The 23,757-nt window shown below is 36.0% G+C and overlaps 1 protein-coding gene across 10 annotated transcripts in view; it reads left to right on the top strand.

Moving 5' to 3' along the window:
• The window catches only part of SLC25A21 (solute carrier family 25 member 21), a 254,983-nt gene that overhangs the window by 176,817 nt on the left and 54,409 nt on the right, over positions 1–23,757 (top strand). For all 10 annotated transcript variants that reach the window (XM_080592971.1, XM_080592975.1, XM_080592972.1 and 7 more), the window contains one exon: positions 10,336–10,419. In XM_080592971.1, the coding sequence (XP_080449097.1) occupies positions 10,336–10,419 (84 nt within the window). The remainder of the gene's footprint in view (positions 1–10,335; positions 10,420–23,757) is intronic.

The following is a 23,757-nucleotide window of genomic DNA, read 5'->3' as shown; positions in this document are numbered from 1 at the left end:
GATACATATCTGTTGACTATAAAAGATGCTGGAGAGCTACCATGTCAACACACAGCAAACTTTCCTTAAAGTTATGGGATCATGTTTTTATTTTTCTTTTTACAAAGGGGGAAGTGTACCATTTCAGATAAACTGTATTACAGAAAGCAAGAGTGTTCTGATATTTTACTAGTTTTAAAGTCACCTCAGCAGAGCGAGTCATAGCTCTTCAGAGGAAATTTCATCCTTAACTTGCCTTGTTATGCCCTACTGTATGTTAAGAATTGCTGAGGTCGCTAAGCACTGCCTGATAATGAATTCCATATAAGCTGCAATATTGGAGCACAGCTGGGTGGGTAAGAATTGAGTTTCAGTCTTTAACTCAGAATTTCCTTATTTTACTGGTTTTATTTCAAAATGTAGTGCTTTTTTAAGAGTGTAGGTTTTCTGTCTCTTAGCTATGCAAATTAATAGAAAAAAGGTAATTTTAACATGGAATCAACATATGCTTGGAAGGTATTGACCATGGGTATTGCCCATGTTACTTATATTTGCCATCAGCCTTTTTAATAGTCTGTCTTGTGATAACAAAAGTCATATAAGTTAAAGTATTCAAATGCAGAGTATTTAGCTGTACTTTTCAGTGGAGTAAGGCAGGTTATACCCTTCCCAGTATTTTAAATATCTCGGCCACAATATCTTAATCAAATTTTAAATGTTTTCCAGCGCAGGCATGGGAGGTTGGGTGGACACTCAAAACTAACACTTCTTTCAGCAACTCACAATTTGATTTTGGCTATTTTCCACTGAAAATGAGTTTGGATTTCTTTAGTTGACCATTTCTTTCCTTTGGGAAAAAAGATATTTTCGGTTATCTTTACTACTTTGACCATAGGGAAAAAGTGTAATGTATATTTTGTTGTGTTTTGCAAATTTTTTGGTGCTAAATCTTTTTAATACCAAAAAAAGAAAAGTCAGAATACACTAAGCTGTGTTGGGATTCCTCTCATCAAAGATCTTAAAATGCTAATGAGCCCTGAAATGAATTGAACAACTCTTCAAAAAGACCTCCCCTCAAATCTTCTCATCTGAAAACCGCAACAATTTTCCTGCCTACTCAGAAAGAAAAGTTCTTGTGATTACCAGAGGGGAAACTGAAATCAAAGCTTTGTTAAAAAAAAAAAAAAAAGTAGAAATTCTTGGCCCTGTCTATAGGAATTGTTGAAGAAAAAAGTGTCTTTTTCCTGTGGGATATAAATTTTCCTATTTCAATATTTAAACTGGAAGCATTTTGAATAATGATTACTATTTGTATTTAAGTTATTGGTTAGTAATAACCAATAGTAATTATTCATTTGAAGCCTTCCTATGGCTTATCAGATATATTTTATTTTACAAAACTGCATGAAGATTTGCCTTTGTATCTTTTTGAAGTAATAGAGAATAACCTTACTTTTTATAAGCAGCAAAATCGTTCATCTTATTTGGTATCATTGATATAATAACAAATTTAACCGATAGATGAATTTTTCATATTCACATTTAAATTTTTTGAAGGCTCTAATTTGCACAGGCCCAATAATGGATTCATTGATGGTAATGGCACAAGGCATGAGAATGGCTCTATTGGATTTGACTAATCCAACAGAGAGAGGTCAAGAGAGGATATACATTTTTGTAATAGCGTTTCAACTAAGATAAGGAACTGGACATTTTTTAATCAGACACATGTTATAAACAGAAATCAGCCAAACCACATTCTCATTTTTCCCTGAATTGGGACTGGATGCTGGAGCCTTTATGTAATATAATCTAATATCTGACTTCTTGTGAAATCTCTTCTAGTCATTAATTTGTATTCCTCATCACTTTGTCTGTTGTTTTTCTATAAGCAGTTTTGAAGAAAAACATACAAGACTATCCAAAACTAATGAAAGCCAGACTTCTGTTGATGTATTAGGCCATCAGTAACTACCCATATGTAAAATCTTAAAAAATAACTTCATCATCTCTGACAATGAAAAATTATTCCTCATGCTGTCATTTTCAATGTTCGTCCTGTTTAGATAAGGGGCAAAAACATCCATAGATTTTGGGATGGTTGTTTTTATTTAGGAAATAGAGATTACAAGAGTTTTCAGAAATAAACCATCACTCTTAAAAACAAAATACTGTTTTTGCTGTTTCTAGTTTCTGCAGATTCACTAATAGCTAAGCATTTTATACACAAGATAATGTAGACAAAAAGCACAGGCAGTGTTTAAATTTACCTACTCCTTTTACAGTTGTCACTTCCTAGCCAATCTTACTTTCGTAAGATCATAAGATCACATCTAAGATATTGTGTAATCCTTCAGATATAGGTATCTGTCTAAGGTCATCACTGTTGTCATAGAAGTCGTATCCAGGCAGCCAAAATAGTTTTGAGGACAAAATTATACATTCATTTGTATATCCTCAGCACTGGAGAGCTGTCCCTGCTCCAGCAGAAATTCCAGATAGGCTTTTCAGACAGAACATAAGAGTAACTTCTAAAGGATAATAACAGTGTGTGCTGTTTCCAGGTCCATAACTGTGAAGAAAGGCTGGTACTTGTAGGGACCTTGTAGAAGCTGAAAGCCCACAGTTGTATCTGGCACCCAGAAACACAGAGCTTGGAAGCTGGAAGTTAAAGCTTGGTATGCATGTGCCATAGGCAGAGAGGACACCTGCTCTGAGTCCCTTTCTATAGGTTCACCTCACTAAGAAACATGCCAGGATGTCAGAATAGAATGTAAGAATAAGATAGCAAAGTTTTCTTTGAATATATAATATACTGCATTCAGAAATAAACTGGTTCTGAAGGCTTCATCCTCCAGTGCCAAGGCACATATCATGTTTGCACTTCCAGTGCCAAGCTTAGGTGAACAATACAAGGGTTTTCTGTTCCCTGGTCAGCACGGAGCACTGACAGTGCTCTCAATATTTTAATCCATCAAATAAAAGCAAATTTGCACAACATAACTAGAAATAGCATATGGTTTGCACAATCATAGCTATCAGTTTGCATGATATTTCTCTGACCAGCTTTTAAGATTGTCCTTCATTTAATCTTTCATTCCTGTGGAATAAGGGAATGGTAGTTTTCAGCAAATTACTTTTTGTTGTTGTTTTGAACTTTCCTCCACATACACGCATGCATCGATGGAATTAGATTATTAAAAGTATTTATGGTTTGAACTTAGTTTCTGCCGTGTTTGTTTCTCAGGAAGACATTAAATTATTTGTATTTGACTGCTATAACTAGTTATTTTTACTGTTCTTTAAGAAAATTTACCAGAGGAGATTTTCATGAAACAGTTACATAGGTTCTGTAACTGCCGTACGTGCTTCTTGCCAAGTTTGTTTTTGCTAAATGCTCTTGTCTAAAGCTATACGTAAAGGATTTTTTTTATTTATTTATTTTTCTGCCATTGTAGCTGCTTTATGTTTTGTCCCCTGTGGATAATGGAAAAGTTAATAGTTCTTCATTAGTAACTGACAAAATACAGCTTTTATTTCTAAAATGCATTATTACACATTATTACACTCCAGGAATATATGTAGTGCCACTTTATTTTTCCCACTGATATTTTTGGTGGAACTATGTGCTTCTTAGCTAGAACACTAAAGTATAAGATGGAGGAAAGTCATCCTTAAAAATAATAGGAAATACAGGAAAGATGATTCTATTTTCTGATCAGTATACTTTTGTCTGTTCTAGGAGTAAGTCTCATATTCAGAGAACTGGCTGATAATATCAGTGAACCACCTAAATCATTTTGCTGTGTTTAGGCCTTTGCTGTTTCTCTATTCAGTGATGTAGTTCATTCAGGGAAAATATTTTCAAAATTGTACATGCTGGAAGTGAGCCCACACATGGGAAGTTCTTATCATTCATGCTGAAAGCAAAATAGAGTGATGGAGATGATGCTTCTCTATTGGCAGCAGTTTGCAGTTGTAAAACACAGGAATAATCTGAGGAATAGAAACTATAATCCATATCTCTTCACTATCAAGTCAGCGAATAATCACATCTTTCTTCTGGTGCTTTGTCAGGAAGCTGGGGGGACTTCTTTTTGTTTCATGGATGCTGTCTTCAACACAAGTAGTTTTACCAGAATAGGTTCCTAATCAAACAGAATGGAGGAGATCCAAGGTTGTAAACCGATGAGAATTTGGACCAATTGCTTTATGAGAGCTTTGATAAATTGCTTTTAGTTAACTTAAAGGGAGGTGGCAACTGATGACGATATTACTGGATTCAAATTTTGATCAGAATAGGCAATCTGTTCCATCTAAGTTGTGCTCTAAATTGGTATACCCTTTGTTTATCTAGCTCTAACTTTTACTGTGAATGTATTCTTTCAGATGTAGGTAGGAGTTACTGTCTTACTCATACACTGGCAATGTTTCCTCTTTTTGCCCTACCTGGATTTCACAGCAGTTGCTGAGAATTTTTTATAACAGACAAAGTGAAAATTGCTTGTTAACCAATCACATATGAAGAGGATAGAAGAATAGATCGGGATTGCAATAAGACACAGGTCAGGTGTGGAATGGATGAATTTATGAGTTGCAATATTTGCTAAATAATTCAGTAAATGTGAAAATTCATCAATTTGTGTTTGGTAATTTTTTATATGAACTTCATACCTGATAGTAGACATTCAGACTCACATAAAAGTCATCTCTGCAAAGAATTTTGAGTTTTCAGGGTACCTTTACAATTATTTTCATTGTTACTATTATTTTCTTTTTTCTGCCAAAAACAAAAAAAAGTTCCTTCAAAAGTCATAGTGGTAAACAAAATAAATAACATCATGAATTCCAACAAAGTGAATAAAATTTCCATTTAGATGAATTTTGAAATCAATTTTGTAATACTTCTCTAGCAATGATTCTGATTTATTACTTGTAAAATAAACACGAACTGTATGAAAGCAGATGATAAATTCTGTAGTTAGATGGAAGCAAATCTATATCTGCTAAACACAATGACAGGAATAAGTTCTGTTCTTTGCCTGTTCTCTATGTTACAACTTTATAATATTATTATGTTTTTGCAGTTAAATAATCATCATAGCAATACTATAATACTTAAAATATGACCCTTATACTACATAATTTATATCTTTGTCTTTAAATAATTAAATTTTTTGTTTTGAAATTTTACGTTCAGTTCTTCAACAACTCATATGATTTACTGTTAAAATAAGTGACAGAATTATACTCTCAATTTAGTTATTATCCTGTAAGAAACATAAGCAACTCAAAGAACTTGAGCCAAAAAAATAAAATATATTATCAAGGTCTGCTTTGCAGTGCAAAGTTTTGCATGAAATCTGAGCATCAGTAGATAGCCTTAACCACTAGTAGCACCTGAATAAATGTTTAAGTTAGCAAATTGAAATCTTTTTAAATTATAAAGCAGTTATTTTTTATTATAGACATGAACTGTTAGATGATGTATATTGATATAAAGCTTCAGGCTGTACATTCTTGATCAAGTTATGCTAGTAGGACTAACTACAGAGGTGTGTCTGGAATCATGGGAATTATTGGAAGTTTAGGAAGACTATAAATGTTTTCAGCTTTCAGAAGTCTGTATATTTGTTTAAAAGTTGTTTTAAGTTTAACATTGCACAGATAATTTAATTTGTTTTGTTGTTATGCCACATAACTCTCCTCTCTTCTTTATATCGTATGAACAGCTCAGTAACAGAGATTATTTGCTTTGGTCCCAATCATGGGGGGAATGTTAGGAGCTTTATTCAAAATAGAGTAGAACATATGATAAAATCCTAACAAGATGTGAGGAGAAGGAAAAAACATCTAAGACTGCCACTTATCGGAAGCACTGTGACATGGTGTAAAGTCTGGTTCTCTGAGTCAATGTTTTTCTTTCCCTCTGAGCTTTGTGGTTGAGGAACTAGTCAGCAGTACTGTACAAATGCACCGAGAAATTCTGGAATTTATGAATGAGGGTATGGGCTTTGTAATCCCAGTGGTGAGTCTGGTCCACATCACAGAATTTGGTGAGCCTGCTGCACATCACATTGTGGTTGTTCTACATAGCTGTGATTTAGCTGCTCACTACCTACTTGAACATAGATATGAAAATAGTGGTTTCTTCCTTTTAGATTTTAGGGTAACTAAAAGAATTTCAGCATGAATTTGACATCTTTATTCAACCCAGAGCATTAAATAAAAGGGGGAGGACTGCTAGGTAACATTGCAATGAACAGAGTGTAAACACTACATTGGTATATACTGTAGTGGCAAAATCCACAGGACACTTTTGATGAGATCTTCAGCAAGCATGAACAAAAAAATTAGCAAATGAGAGAGGGAGAGAAAAAATATATATTATATAAACATATATATATATATCAGAAAGCACACACACCTCCATGTACTCCTATAGAAATAGTGTTAGAAAAGACTTTAAAGGATTTCTGCAACAGGGTGTTTTTGCAGGAAATCTTCCTGTATAATGAGGATTTTGTAAAACTCAGCATAAAATACTGGCCATTATAAAACCCCAAAGAACTTTAAGTTAGGCATTGTAAATAGATATGTACCTTTGTGTACAGCAGAGTACACAAAGTGTACAGCAGAGTATAGCAGAGTTGTTGTTTCAAAATATGAAGTATCACTTGTTAAAGGGTAAGTTGCTCAGAGTACTGATGAAAGGAGTCAAGCATCTGCATTGTGGGATTTCAGGCTCAGCATGTTGAGAGTTATTGATCAAGCACTGTAATAGCCATAAAATGCTCTCTCTTGTGATGTACAAAATAATTTGGGTTTATTCATTTCACAAGTGGTAGTCGTAATGCTGAATAATGTGGATGAGTTAGAATATTTTCTTGGGTTTAGATCATAGTTTTCAATGCAGACATTGCATTTTGAACAGAGCCCAAGACCTCAAATTATTTTACATGATTTCCACTTTTTGAGATCCCAGCCATGTCTCTTTTGGTTTGAACAGGGAAAGACATTGATGTTCTTTTTTAAAATAATATCAGGACATTTTGCTATCAAACAAAGCTACTACAAGGTGGTGTTCAGTCAAAGAAGGCATAAAAGGCCAAGTCTCACGGGATGTTGCTATGGACCCAAAGGGAGATTGCGAGGTCCCCAGTGGCATCAGGAGCTGGAGGTGGGAGCAGTGAGAAAGGGAAGGCAGCAGGCTCCAAGCAGGAGGAGATTACCAGGGCACCAACACATGGCCCAATGGTTCTGCCAGCAGGCCCAAGGTGGGAACACACATCACAGAATTTTGGCCACGCCAGACAGCCAAGAAGCAGAAAAATTAGAAAGAAAGAAAGTTACCTAATGATAATTTTTAGGGCAATCAAGCTCTCAGTAAATGTTTACAGTGTTGGAGCATACAGTGGCCGATCTGCCTCCCTGCCCATTCAACATGTCTCTGATTGCTGACTGCACATGATGCTTTTCAGACATCAAAATAATAAATTAGGTCAGAAGTTAACGCTCTGATTATATTTATAGGTGAGTTTATCTTTTTTTGTTCTAGCAAAGCTAATACCTTGCAAGGCAGGCATCCAGCTCCCAAAAATGCATGAAATTCAGGGGTTTTATAATGCTTTTAGAAGGAAATGGATTGGAAGCAGAGAAAGCCATTACGTATCCCCCAGTTGTGTTCATTCCTCTAAACAATCATTAAAAACAGACCAGGTTGTTTACTGAAGTGAATGCTTTCACTCTTTTGGATTATTACGATTACCAATACAGGCTGCTGCTGCCTCCAGAAAACCAAACATTTTTTCAGCTCTTCCTTGAGCTTCTTATAACAAGTGCTGGTGATCAATTAGCTAGTTCATTAAAAAGTTACACATGATTTTATTGAGGCAAGCAATTCTGAATCAAAGAACCCAATTCGCAGATCTAGGTTGAAACACATAATTGGCATGTATTTTAGGATCACTGTTAAAGCTATAAAAAAGATTTACTAGGGAAGGAATGGATCCAAAAACCCTAAAGGAAGGAATATGTTACTTGTGTGACTCAGTGTTACAAATGGACTCATTTAATACTAGAATCTTATCTACTTTAAAATTTAAAAAAAAAAATGCAACTTTAACTTTTTTTAGCAAGAAGTAGTCCTCGTGTCTTTTCATCTGAAACAATTAAATTGTTTATTGTTTTATTGTCTATTGTCTTTTGCTATGATTTTCATTATTGCTATCAAAGATGTACTTTAGTTAATTATTTAAATTCAGTTGAGAAGTTGACAGACTGTAATTGTAAGTCAAAATTAAGTAACATACCTTCATCGTGTTGTTGAGATGCACAGTGAGACTGTGATTAATGCCTCAGTTCTACCAACAGTTGTGCATGCGTGGATTAGCTGGGAACCTTGCACATGTGCTAGTAGGATAAGCTTGAGGATTTGTAAGGTGAGAGAGAGGGAAGGCACGTTATTCTGAGGATGTTTTGAAACAGTAAAGCTTTGTTCTGAGTTTACAAGTGGGCCAAATCTTGAAACTTGAGAAAAAAGAGTTTGGGTTAAGAAAGCTTTACTTTTGAAATACTTGAGAAAAAGTAATTTGCTGGTGAGTTTTTGAAAGATTTTTTTGTTGTTGTTCTTCTTTAAAAAACATAAAGACTATTTTTGTTTTTGAACTGAGAGGTATAAATAATCAGGTTTTATATATATCAATATTTGATTAGAATCTACTTTATATTATAATGTTGATTGCTTGATTACCTCAATGTAAAAGTTTCTGTAGCTGGTATTTCTGTTGGACTTGTGCAATGGCATTGAGGCATTTTCAACTATTAGCTTTCCCTGGGGTTCTTTTCAGACAAAATGTTATGCATCAGCTCTTATTTGAGTGTAAGCCTATTGAATAGCATTCTCTTCTCTGCCAACTTGGCAGCAAGTTTTCCCGCTAATAAAAGAGGTTACCCCAGATAGAGATCCCAGATGTGCCTGAACTACTTTTATTAGGACTATGGAGGGGCTCAGTGTTTCCTTCTAACTGTTTTCAAAAAAGGTGTGGGCTTGCCTTCATAAGTGCCTAAAGAATTGTATTACATCACTGGATTTTTTTTTTCCTCAAAGTGAATAAAACATTAGATGTTTTAGCACAGAACACAGTTTAGGAAATACTGATGATTATTATGATAAATGCCTTTTGTTCCAGTAGAAATCTTGATTTGTTTCTACTAAATTCTCATGAAAAAGAAAACACTGCTGTTTAACACTGAGTTAAAAATACCGTTATACCTTTGCATATTAATGAGATTCAGTGTAATAATCAAAGTAACAATAGATGCTTCCTAGAAGAGCAGTGGTTAGTACTTGCTGAAAATTCAGATTTTAAGAAGCCATATATGCATATATTTGTTTTGCCCTGTACCTGTGGTGTATGAGTTTCTTGATTATGTCAGTTATTCTTTGAAACTATTTTTTTGCTGTGTAGAATTTGTATTGTACTTAGTGAAAAAGCCAACATTGATTGACTGATAAAGACTTCTCGTAGATTGGATTTGCTAATATCAGTGTTCTTTTTTTTTTTTTTTTCAAAAAAAAGGCTTTCAAAATTTCTCCATGCTATACAAGAAGTAGGATAATCTGACTGGGGTATTGAATAAAATAATATAGTTTGTTAAACTTACTGTTTAACAAATACAGAAATTGTAAATAATAAGATGTTTACAGTCTTAAATCATAATCTTGATTTTCCTTTCAAGGCCTTTCTGTTGAAATCTTTATCACTGTCAGAATATGAATAGAGAAAACAAGGTTTTAATTAAAAGAATTAAAAGAATTCATTGCTTTGTTTTATTGTTCATCTTATTAATAAATTACAAAAAATGAATGATGCTGTAATTTCTGGTCATGTCCCTGGTTGATTTTTATTGTAGTTGCATCAGATATAAAAAGAACAAAACTGCACAGTGGATTAATTTCATAGTGAAATACATGACAGTATTCCGTTTCAGATTTTCAAAAACAGGGTCTGATTCAAAGACTCCCATTAATTTCAATGGGCTTTGGATCAGGCACAGGGTTAACAGCTTATTTTTCAAACAACTAGAAAGAGGTGTAAATGTCAAAGGTGATAGTTATACTGTGAGTTCCATAAACTACAAAAAAAAAGTTACTACTAAAGCTCTATTTTTCCTTAGTTTAACAGCTTCTATGAAAACAGTGTTAATAAGTATATCAGGAACAGTATATAATAATGAATCAGATACATTAAGTAACCTTTAAAACTTCTTTTATATAATAATTGGAAAGTTAAAAGTAACTTAAAATCCCTAACTCCTCATGCTGTGATGTAAATTGTATTTTTTTTTTTTTAGGTTCCAAATTCAAAGAGGGAAAACTGATCCGACCAGTTACAAGAGCCTGGGGGACTCTTTTAGGACTATTTTCCAGAGAGAAGGGTAAGAGTATATGTTTTTAAAATTGTCAATTTTATGTGACCTTTTTTAATCACCTATTTTCCAGACATTAGATCCTCTTTATATTCCACCCTTTATGCAATTGCCAGAATTTGGCAAACATTTAGTCTTACATAACGAGCACAATTTGCAAAGTCCTAACATTACTCACACTCACAATACCAAATTTTGCTATTAGGATATGTTTAAAAAACTGTGATACACAGCTGTGCAGAGATACTTGGGCAAACTCTGCCTCGGTACTGCCAGCGGGATGGCCACATCAGTGCAATTCAGTATCTTGGTTATTTTATCTTGTTTTCTGAATGGTTGTTTTATCTTGTTTTCTGAATGAGCTCAGTCTGAGCCTGAGTTCAGTGGAGTACTTGTTTCCAACCTCTGATGAACTGGCATTCCCAGTTAGCTGTGGTAGGCAACGTTTCCAAGACCTGTGTGAGTAAAATTACACAACTTTTCAATTTGACAGAATGTGGAAAAGGATTTATGGTTCTTAGTCACCTGAACCTTTAGAAGGTTACACCGTTCTGAGCCAGAGCTCTTCTAAGGGACTTGGGCTGTGATCCAGAGAGGCATTTAAATACATGCTTAATTTTATGTTCAGTCCTGTTAAAGCTAGTGAATGTAATGGGACTGATCACATGCTTAAAGTTAAGCCTGTTATCCACAGGAGCTCTTTGGGAGCTAGCCTTTAATCAAGGTAACTCTAATTAGTCAATGCCAGTTTTGAATAGCTGACAGGCTTTCCATAACAACTTTGTAAACGCAACAGCAACCAGTATTTTGTCCATATATTGATCAAAATGGAATTGTGATCATATATAGTGGCATAGATGCCACATATGGAAGCAGCAGAGGTGCAACAGGGATCAGACTTCTTGTGTCCACAAGTTGTACTGGTAAAACATAGGAGAGGCCAGCAGTGAAAATGAACTAGACCAATATTGTTTCTTGTAGCGAGATTTAGCTAAACTACCTTACATAAGTACACAGATATAGAAATAGGTAGTTTGAATTGCTAAAGTAAGGAGAGATGTAGAGATGTTTCACTAAAGTTGCAAAGAGAGGAAGTTGTCACGTTTGCCGTTATCTGCAGTATTTGTCAGTTAGAAACAGAATGTCACATTAAAACAGTCATCAGTAGTAAGCACAAGGGAAAAAGGAGGAGAATATCAGATACAATATAATCTTAAACTTTGGCTAACAATAAACAAAAGTAATCAACTAATCCTAACAAACTTCTCTGAATCCTTGAATCTGTTATTCCCACCTATGCAAATTATCCCATTTCTGAAGTTTGCTGATTATGACACTTTGGGGGAAGCAAGAGAGACGACTGCGAAATCTTTAAGTTAGTGGAAATCTTGAACCTAAATTGAATTATTTTGAATTCAATTCTTGAACCTCTCCTTGGGTGATCACAAAAATATGCAGAATAGAGCACCAAGAAAGGGCTTCATATTTAGATACCAAGCAAATAAAAACAATATATGAAGTGTCCAGATTCAGGTGTGTGAACTGGGAGAAGGGTAAAAGAAATTTTTTCATGCCCCATGTTTATTGCATATTGGCTAGCCCCAAATAAAATCCCCTTCAGCATTTTTATACTGATTTTTAGAGAGATCCAATTCTGTTTATACTGACTATATAAGGGATTTATGCACCTCTCTCCAGCACTCAGAGTTGCCTACTGCCATATGTGACTTTACATTAAGTTTATCACAAAACAAATTCATGAAATAAGGGAACATGTCAGAAAAAGAAATGTTACTAATGGCCTGCACCTGAAAATATTTACATCTGAGAATAGTGCTTATGCTCTTCTGTAGTGACATTTTCAATAGTAGCAACTATGGTGAGCTAAGATGTCCAAGCCCAGTTCAGACAGATATGTCTAATGCCTTAATTTTTTGACCTTGTTCAGGTTATATGAAGAGTAGATTTGTGGGATTGACCTAATAAGTACTTATCATGTTTATTAACATATATGCAAAAGTTTAATTTGCTGCAATCTCTCTTACTGAAGATTGACCAGTATTATGTTACTGCAGCATTATAGTAACAATCTAGTGATTTCGTGACAAACTGCTTCATTGGAAATGGTGGCCAGGATTTCTTTAACCATCCCTCTGATTTTCTCTCTGTTATAAGGACAATTGCAGATAAAATATTTCCACTAATAGAATTCTGTCCTTTTCAAAGAATATGAGGTTTCCTTTGTCTTCACAAAACATTAAAAGTTTCTTAAACAAAAAACACAGGAAAAAATAAAAAACCTCTACAAAAGCTCCCTTCCCCCAGCTCCCAAACTTTGAAGAGTTCTTTAGATGGAAATAAATTTTCTCCACAGGGAATTAAAATCTTCAAAGAAGGATCCATCCCTTGAACTCTTTTCTTGTCTTACAAGAAAACAGGAGCCACAAAACATAAAATTTAAGTGAGACTCACTAAAGGAAGGGTCAGGCTAGCATAGCATTAGAGGTGACATAGCTGTCTATTAAATGGAGTTAGGAATATCCACTTCAGGGCTTTTGCAGACTTGTGCTGAAACCTTCCAGTCACTGCCAATTGCACAGAGACTGCAGCTCTGCAAATCCACTTCTGTGGTGACCAGCCTTTGTTTAGCAGTATTTGTTAGGAACCTTGCATCTGAATTTCTCTGGTTTCACTTATGAGATGCTGCATGTATTGACAGATCTTCGACAGCAGAGGCAAAACCACCAGGAGTGTATCTGTTTATTGAGGAGTGACATCTTTACAGCTAACATAAAAATAATCTGATGTTTACTGGGGAAAATGTTTGGATAGAGGATTACCTGAAACCATTAACAGAGAAAGCTTTTCATTCTTTTTAGGTCCTACAAATAAGGACCTAAAAGGTTCTTAGAGGTCCTAAGGGGTTGATCATGTTTGTTGACCAATGTTTGCATTGTTGCCATTTTCACTGCATTTGTAATCACTCACTTCTTTGATAACAACTTAGGTTTGAATATGAAATGTCAGAATAAACAGTCTAACAACAGTCTAGCTGAATGTATATGTTGCGTTTGTATTAAAGACACATGGCGTTGTCTCATATTAAGAATGGAAATTATGTCCATCTGCACTATCTTAATTTAGAGTTGCATCCACCATTTTAGATAGATGCTGTTATTTTGGGTCTGTAAACAACTTTTTTCATATAAACTTAGATTTTCATGGGCTCATTATTTTAACAATAAATGTTCTGGCTTACAGTTGGCTTTTTTGATAGGCACCCAGTCAAGTGCCTGTTACTTTCTCATTCATTGGTTAGCTTGCCTGAAACAGAAAGGGTAGCAGTGTCCTGGTTTCCACTTTTGAAACTCAACATTTATTAAAGGTACAGTTTAAAGGGCTGTTAGCTTTTCTTAGACCTAGATGGTCCTGGGAAAATACAAAACATAATAGTCATTGATCATTTGAGACCTCATTACTTCTGCTGGGTTATTTGATTATTAATGCTGAATTTGGTTTGGGAAGGAACAATTACCTCCTAATAAAAAAGCCCAATAAGCTTTATAACTATTTCTGTCTTCTTCTCAGCTTTGCCTCATACTCTCATACCACACTCTTATACCTATAAATGCCTGCCTGTATGACCACACACCTTTCTTTTAATAAGCAGCACCCTGACTCATACATTAGTGGGATTAGGCTTTAAAGCTGCACAAAACTTGTCAGCTATGGGTGGAGTAGGTGGGAGAACAGCCAAGGCTAAGCAGGAGCTGGATGAATGCTGAGTTGTCAGCAAATGTGCAGAAGCTGGAGGGTTCCTGGCTTATGTGATAACAGCGATCATTCGTTGATTAAGGAATTTGCTAGCATTCTCCTTTGTCCTGCCTCTATCCCTTGGCTGTCTATCATGGTGACAAGTGCCTGAAAGACTATAGCAGTGCTCTTGAGACCTGGCTCTCCCAGCTAGCTGCAGATGATGTTCTGCTGCTTCTAATTGCCAACAGGTCAGGAAAGGAGACTTGCAGGATTGCCAGCCCTGCAGGCAAGCTTCAGCCTCTGGCACTCACCAGCAGTCATCACCACCCATTCCTGGGGCCCAGCTGGATGTGTGCTCTTCCAGCTGGGCTGAGGAGACTTATCAAAAGGCTGCCAAATAAATGTTATACAAGATACAAATACTTGGCTACCTTGTGCATGAATCCTTCAATGAAATTGCCGACCGGGGAAGTGTGGCATAGTCAGTCATGCCAAAAATCCCTTTTCCCAGCTAGCAGCTATGAAGCAGAGATTCATTTCCACTTACTGGAGGCATAAATTCCTCTGGTATCGAAAGACCAGACTTAGGCTCTGACTTAAGTGCTCTGAGGCAAGCAAAAGTGGTAGATTAAGATGTTATTTCCTCCCACAGCTATCTACCCCACTCTTTGATTTCTTTTTAGCACCAGGAGTGCAGAAGTGAACTTGGACCCATGCTTACTTGCTACCTTCAGGAACCTGGTTTCTTCATATAGACCCGCCTGCACTGGCACTTTCAAAGACCTGTGATCTAGCAAACTGAAAGCACATTTTCCCTGTTGCCCACTACTACAGGAACAGTAACTTCCATGTGAACCCTGAGAAAGGTCTGCTAGCACTGGTACTTCAAAAATACCTATACATAGTTCTGTCTCTTTTCTAGCCCTACAGGTCTGCCCTACAGGTCTACCTACAAACAAATAATACTTGGTACAAGTCTTGCTAAAATCATAGAACCATAGAATCATAGAGTGGCTTGGGTTGGAAGCGACCTCAAAGATCATCTAATTCCAACCCCCCTGCCATAGGCAGGGAAGCCATCAGGTTGCTCAGGGCCTCATCCAACCTGGCCTTGAACACCTCCAAGGATGGGGCATCCACAACCTCTCTGGACAGCCTGTTCCAGTGCCTCACCATCCTTACAGTGAAGAGTTTCCTCCTAACCTCTAATCTAAATCTCCTCTCTTTTAGTTTAAAAACATTCCTCCTCATTCTGTCATTATCTGATTGAGCAAAGAGTTGCTTCCCATCATTTTTACGTCCCCTTCAAGTACTGAAAGGTTGCAATGAGGTTCCTCTGGAGCCTTCTCTTCTTTAGGCTGAACAGACCCAGCTCTCTCAGCCTTTCTACATAGGAGAGGTGCTCCAGCCCTTTGATCATCTTTGTGGCCCTCCTCTGGACCCACTCTAACAGATCAACATCTTTGTTGTGCTGGGTGCCCAAGGCCTGGACACACTACAGTGCCAAAATATCTTTCTGTACCTATCCTGATGAGTCCACGTAGACCATATATAGCAATATATAGTATATCACTAATTTTCCCTCTCTTTATCCCACATGTACAATTATTCTGTGGGTCACATTATGCTGCATCAGCATCTTTGTGACATACTGTTGAAAAAATTATCGCATTCCCATGTGAAATAATATCATCTGAAACTTAAAGTATTATTGAAGCTTTGTAACATCCTATGAGAACTATAACTGAGATTTTGAAGAACGGTGTGTTGACTTAAACTGTGAATCTGTATAAAATCTCTTGGCTTTTGTGGACAAAAATCAAAGTCTTAGAGCTGAATTTTTGAATACCTGAATCCTTGTGCTTGCTTTGCATATCTTTGAAGAAGAAATCTCAAATTTAGGAAATCTAGTATTTGTGCATTTTCAGGGAGAATGAGCCTGAAAAATATAGCTGGGGTAATCATAAGTTCTTTTAGTACATAATTAAAAAATATCAACTGTTGAATCTATACATTTACTTTCAGAAGTGAGGGACTCCATTTGCTTTAACGTTTCTTCCACTGGTTGAGACTTTGATATTACAGCCCCTCTACAGGCAAGCCATGGCATTTCTCAGCCATTGCACTCTCTTCTGAAGAGTTCTTGGTGTGGTTTGGAAGACAGGATTCATGTGGCCTTCTGGGGAATGGGGCTCATGGACCTGTAGTGAAAAGAAAAAAGATGCCTTAGCAGACTTCAGCCTCTTGGTGCCACATGATGAAAATTTCAGAATTTTTCTGGGTGTCCTGGTTCCAGTTAGGACAGAGTTAATTTTCCTCCTAGTAGCTGGTAGGGTGCTATGTTTTGGATTAGGATGAGAAGAGCGCTGATAACATGCTGATGTTTTAATTGTTGCAGAGCAGTGTTTACACCAAGCCAAGGACTTTTCAGCTTCTTGCTCTGTCTGCCAGCGAGCAGGCTGGGGGTGCAGCAGGAGCTGGGAGGGGACAGACCCGGGACAGCTGATCCAAACTGGCCAAAAGGATATTCCATACCATCTGGCGTCACGCTAAACAATATATAGGGGTGGCTGGCCGGGGTGGGGGAGCCAGCTGCTCGGGGATAGGCTGGGCATCGGTCAACGGGTGGTGAGCAATTGCATTGTGCATCACTTGTTTCATACACATTATTATTAATAATACTATTATCATTATTACTATTATTATTATTGTTATTGTTATTTTCCTGTCTTAATAAACCGTCTTTATCTCAACTCACAGGCTTCACTTTCCCGTTTCTCTCCCCCATCCCAGAGAGGGAGGGGGGAGGGTGAGCAAATGGCTGTGTGGTGTTTAGCTGCCAGCCGGGTTAAACCACCACAGTCCTTTAGTAATTAGCAGGAGTTCCTTTTTCATAATCCACTATGTATACATGCAGAGTAATATACCGCATAGCTGTTCTTGATGCCATTTAGTCTAACTTTGCCCCATGCCTTACTCTATATAGGCCTGTGTGTAATATCATACTTACATGGTCTTACTATTTTCAGTTTCGTTTGGTTGTCTATTGTGGTTTCAAGACATAAAATTTAGATGGTGGAACAGTCCTGGTTAAAATTATCAATTATTATTATAAGACTGCTTTTAAGATTAGAGACAAGGAAGGCAGAAAAGTTAACTGACAGATTTTTCCTGATTATTTACTTTAAGATTGTGATTTATATTATGCTTACAAAGGTTTAGATCAAGTATGGCCACAAAGCAGAGATCTTTAGTTATGTGAAGGTGATGTGTATTGTGCTATCTTCATTAAATTAACATTTGCATTTGATATTTAAACTTTGTCTCATGTCCTAGTAAAGACCACAAAAATGTCAGGAAATTCTTATCCCTCATAGTGTTTTAAAATGCACGTACGCATGCATATGCATGCCTATTTGTAAAATATTCATACATTTACTTAGTCTCTTAGTAGACAAAACTTACCCAGTTCATAATCCAGTGAAGTTTTGCCCAGTCCCAAGTGACTCCAGATGCTTTTTGCAACAGTAGTCAGTCATGAGAAAAAAAAAAAAAAAGAAAAAAAAAAAAAGATGAAAACTGCTCTTTTAATCTCTAGGTCTCAAAATGCTCTACAGAAGAAAGAAGTATCATTATCTCATTTATGCAGATGGGGATACTGGGGTTTAAGGTGCCAGGCAGTAGAGTAGGTCTGGACAGGAGCATGAACACAGATGTTTGTCATGGAGCAGACTGATACTGGGTAATTTGTTTGCCCCATAGTAACATGTTAATATCAGAGCTCTGAGGAACATGTGTGTTGGACACAAAATTGCATTCTTTGATTTAAGCTTCTAATTCAGAAGGGGTTTGAAAACTTTTGGCAATCCCTTTTGTGAGGTGGTTTGTCCAAGGTCATACGTGGAGCTAGTGGCAGTTTTAAGCCTGTAGTCAGATATCCTGACTGCAAGACTGGTGCCCTGTTCAATGGACTGCACTCTCTGCAGATAGTCAGCAGCATTTATAGTGATGTTACTGTCATCAGGTTTTCATCATCCTGCTCAGGCAGGAATTCTCTGTTCCTCACTGTAGGTTCCCTACCCCCATCTTCATATGTTAACACTTGAAAACATAAGAAATGGCTCTGGAATGTGAAAAACTTTTATTCCCAGTTTTATGTGTGTAGTTTTCTGAAATACAATGAGGTTGCACTGGTGTAACTATGGGCAGCATTTGGCCAATCACATTTTTATTAGTGATGGACGGACATTTTACTTACAACATTTGATCTGGTATATATGGCAACAGAGTAAACAAGGACACTTTTAGGGAATCACTTCTGAGAATCAGCTGCTTTAAAGATGAAGTGCATGTTCATTTATTTCCCATAGGAACAGAACAGAACACAATAAAATTATATAAATCTTATAAGCACCTTAGACATAAACAGGCCAGACATTAACTGTCATTAGTTGTTACTGTTTGCTATGGCCACTGGAATGGCCAGTTTACACTTGGTAAGTGTCTGGTTTGTATTTTTTAAAGGTTCAGGTTGTATTTATTAAGATTCCGATTTTTTCACCATCAGTTTGTTTTAATCTGAAAGCTATGATTCCTTGGGTGTCTGTGTGTTCTACTAATGCAGCATAAATACAATCCTTTATATTACTATATTTATAACAGTAGTTCCTATGGGTTCAGTTTGGAATTATATGACTGCATTATAAGATTACAGTAGTAAGGGGATACCTACTGAAGGTTATTTACAATCTATCTTTATCTACTCTAGTTAGCAAAATAGCAGCAGACCTTTAATTTTTATTCCTTATGATTTGAACATTCAGGAATATTTATCATTTTACCAACTTAGGTTCCTGCTGCATTCAGACGTATTAGTCATTTTGTTTAAAGAGATCAATGTAATAATTTCGCTTTTTTAAAAAACTCCTGTTAGCCTAGTGTATGGGAAAATATTATACTGTGCTGCATCACTGTACTCTCTGAACATGTTTATGTTCTCTGAGTGTGAAGAACATAACTGCCAAATTTTGTAGACCGGGAAAATGGCCATGAATACCCCCTGCTTCAGCTAAGCAGCTCGTCACGAGGGGCTGCAGTGTTTGACAGCGGTGGCTGGGACGTTCCCAAGCAGAGGCTTGTCCCCAGGGACTCGGCAGGGGCAATTTCGCCCTGCATGGGGCCGTACTGTGGGGCTGCAGACAAGCCCCGAGCCCACGGCACTCAGAGAGGTGGGCTCCGGGCGGAAAGTGGGCAGCCGAGATGCTGAGCAGAGAGCCATCTAGGGCTGGAAAGCAGGGAGGTGCTCAAACACCCCACGCTGTGAGTGTTGCCCATCTGCAGGGCTTTGTTGGCTTATCCAGGGCTGTAAGAAAATTCTCAGCTAGTGAAAAGCTTTCAGGTCAGGAACCGAAACACAACCAACAGTAGTCGCAGCCGAGGCTGCACATCCTCTGAGCGAAGATTTAATGAATTGCTGTTTTAAGATTAAGAGGCTGAATTCTGTTAAGTCATACATCTGGATCGTGCCGCTTCAGGGGGATCTGTCCCTACACAACTTTCTTGTTCCGAAATGGCGTGTATATGCTGCCATCAGAATCGCCAGGACTTAAACTTGTATTTAAAAGAGCAGAAACAGCTTCTAGCCCTGACAGAGGATCAGTGTTTTCTCAAACCTGAACCCCGTGCAAGGCTGTCATGCTCAGCTGCAAGTAGATAAACGAAACTGAAATCCATGCACTACCCTCTTTCTTATCAAAGGTAATAGCTCTGAAATCTGATTGTGACATTGTCAGTAGTCAGCTGTCAAAATTAACTGTGTGTCTGTTATGTAAATCTAGCCATTAATGGTTAACATTTCATAAACACAATCACAATAGCATATGCACATTCAGATGCAAAATTAATTTCAGTTATGTGTCGAGGTTCTTTTAAAGGCAAATTGTTTATTTCTCCATGATTTGCGATTCTAGTAGCGATTAATTGTTAACCTATTCCTTAAAAGAAAAATTTCACTGTATCAAGGAAAAAAACAGTGACCAGAGAACAGATAAATCACTTTTATATGCTTGGAACAGCTGACTTTACACTTTTATTACATTGTTTGAAAAAGCATCTTTTCATCTGGAAAGAATCAGTTTAAAATGTGATTGTCAACACAACTAAAGCAGCTTTCTGTTTAAAATGGCTGCTTGTGAAGCTTAGAACTATAGTTTTGCCAAGATTTTCTTTACAGACATTAGTTACTAGGACCAAGAGATTTTAGATGGGATGTTCACAGGAAATACCTGGCAGACAGCGTAAAATGCAAAGTAAAGCATTTTTATTTAGGTTGTAGGAAACATGTATGTGAAAATGAGCAGCAGCGTTTCAGGTCAAAAGCCTTCTTTTTAAAATAGAAGTCTGTAAGTTGTAAATTGAAGGAGAAAAAAGAAAAAATCCAGATCAATTTTTTCACGTCTTGACCTAACTAATCAGACAACATTTATTTAGTATGTTTATATTGACTATATTTAATATTTATTTATAATGACACAATTATACTGCTCTCTAATCAGCATGTCTTTACCTCATCTAACTTAATTTTCTTCACTTGTTACATCTGAAAATAAAGCTTTTTCTCTTTTATGCCAATCCTTCTGATTGCTGTAATCCTCAGCTGTTTATTTATATATAATTCTGCTTTATTTGAATCCCTCCAGCATTTAATCTCTAAAAGATGCAGACAAAAATTCTATGCAAAAGTATTGCATTCAGTGATAAAACATTTTCACTCCTGGAATAATTGTGCTTTACACTGTATAAATTTGCTCATAATTTTAACTGTAAATAATGAAGATGTAAGACTATTACCTATTAGAATATGTAGACTTTTTTTTTTCAATATGCATCATTTTCATGTTTTGGGGGCAGTTTAATTATAAGATTTCTATAGCATTTTTATTAACAAATTTGTATTATGCAAATGAAAATATAGGTATCCTCCATTTTTTCCTACTAAAGTACTTTAGCTTCTTTTTAAATGTTGGAAGTTGAGTAGCATTTTGATGAGAAACTTTCCCTGGTAGCCGTCTGTTGAGACGTAGAGCTGCCGATGCAGCAGTAAGTGCTAGGTACACCGATCGTTCCTCTCTAAAACCATCACCAACTGCTCTTCTGTTTGCAATATTCTTTACCCAATTTGAAGGCTTTCTGTGTGCCATGCTTCACATTCTGAAAGAAATTTAGTAAACTAGTTGCTGAGAATATCTATGCTTGACAATGGAGGAGGAACTGTTCATCTAAATCAATGCAAAAACCCCAAACAAAAAGGCAATGTAAATAGCTATGAATATTTGACAGTTATGTGCAGATTTTCCATGGAATGCATCTTAAATAAAACAAGGTAAAATGTGGAATTAGCATTACATATGGAAATATTTTAGAAGAGTATATTTTCTGTATAATGCTAACTCATATTTCAGGGCACATTGCAATTCGTATGACTCTGAAAATCAAACTGTGAAAAATAAATAGTCTGCTGGACTGTCATGCCATTTGCCTCTCTCAAGAAAATAAAATTCTAAATATATACGATGTGGGCTTTTTAGCTTTCACAATCTTTGTTTATGCAATTTTACTCACAGTCAGCTGTTTTTTACCACATAAATAAAATAATAACTTTAATGCAGTGCAAATAATTTTCATTGATTGTGAAAATGCCTAAATCATGAGTACTGTTTGTGTAACATGCTGCATCTTCTTACAGGAGTCCATGCATATAAGCACAGAAATGTACTGTTGCATTCTCTTTCTACCTAGCATGGAAAGTTCCTTTCACAGTAAAGCAGGCTGACACTCCATAGTAAATTTCTGAAGCTTTCATGCAGCATATGGGGCAGTAACTCTAACTGAAAGATCAGCTCCAGTTATGAATACAAGATCAATTCCCATGTGGATAGAAATGCCTTTTTTTTCTTTTTTCTTTTTTCTTTTTTTTTTTACAGTTTGCCTTCACTGTTTGTTTTTGCATATTTTGTCTTTGCCTGAACTTGTGTATCCACTGACTATTAGGCATTGGGTGTCCTAAGTTCATCAAGATTTTTCAGGCGTTCTTTTAATCAGATAAATGGATTTTTCCATAATAAATAGACACTTCTTCATCATAGGAGTTTGGTAGCCAAAACTATCCAATCACTGTTCTCTGTAGTAGTTGAACTCCATGGCAGGAAGAAATACTTCTATGCTCCAGATGCTTCCTAATGTAGGTATGGGCTCAGGTTACTTACTACTAAAACATTTCTTAATAAAAGTTATTTTTTTCATTATTTGAGACCCTAATAAAATAATTTTATATCTTGACTTAACAAAAGTCAAGTTTCAACCAATGTACCTTTTTTATTTCCAAAACTCCATTTTAAATGAAAATAAAAAATCCACTCATTTCTTCAAGTAAAAATAGAAATTCAAATAGTCTTCTGCATAAAATACTTTATCAAAAAATTCCATAGATATTTCAAAATCTTATTTTTACACCATTTTTATTTGGAAATGTTGTCTATCTCTGGTATAAATTACCATTTAGCCTATAGGTAATGTTTATTCTTTTGATTGTTACTGTGATTTAAAAGAGTCAATTTTGTGGTTAAAAGTAAAATATCAACTAATATGCATTTGAGCCTTTGTTTTAAAGTAGTCTTGCATAACATGTCTCTACCTTTGAAAATACAAAAAAAAAAATTGCACAATATTCAGATTTGTATATATTTATTACTTTACAACATATTAAACTATTTCATCTCATTTTTTATCTTTTCTTCATAAATGGGTAATTTAATTAAAAATCCTTTTTAAAAAATATTTTTTGTTTAAAAGTACATAAAAAGCAAACCAAAACCTTCAGATACATTTCAAAAACTTCTGTGGATATTAAATATATTGTTAAGATTTTAAGAAAAATAAAATGTCTCCACCAGCATTTCAACAGCTGATATTAATAATTTGTAAATAATAAATATTTCTCAAGGCTGTAATAATATTTTATACCTCTAGAATTTTAGACCAACAGAACAAGAAAAATGAGTGTTTTTATACAAATAACAGTTTTCATAGGCTTTCTCAGAAAATGTATAGTAGTAATTTTATCTAGTGTTGCATTACAAAAAAGGTAAAGGGGTTTAAGTTATTCACAAGAAGAATTATAATGGTGTAAAAGATGAAAAAAGGACTAGTGAGCAGTTTCACACTGGAAGGGTTAGCAGTCCTTGAAAAATGGTCAGAATCAATTGCAAAAAAGTTGCCCTCAGCATCCTGTTGAAGGGTTTGGGAAAATGCAGTTTTAGAAGTAAGACTTTCTCAGTTACCATGAGGGAATGCCTGGAATTTTGTCTTTCTACCGAAAAGGATTGGTTTTCCATTGATTGTCATCAGTTTGCTAGGTTGTCCTGCTATTTAAGCTATTAAAGACTGGTGTGCTGCTTGGTCTCAGGTGATCCATAAAAAGGAATGAAGCCTTGGGAAGGTAAACCATCACCAGGCTGGCTCGGTGTCTCAGCCTTCCATGACGGAAGCTCTTTGTTGAGAACTGTTGGCAATTGCAGCAGTTTCCAACTGAAG

This window comes from Anser brachyrhynchus (genome assembly GCF_964034855.1).
Source record: "Anser brachyrhynchus genome assembly, chromosome: 5".
Taxonomy (NCBI): Eukaryota; Metazoa; Chordata; class Aves; order Anseriformes; family Anatidae; genus Anser; species Anser brachyrhynchus.
Note: the sequence above shows the minus strand (reverse complement) of the source record. Positions and strands in the feature narration are given on the sequence as shown.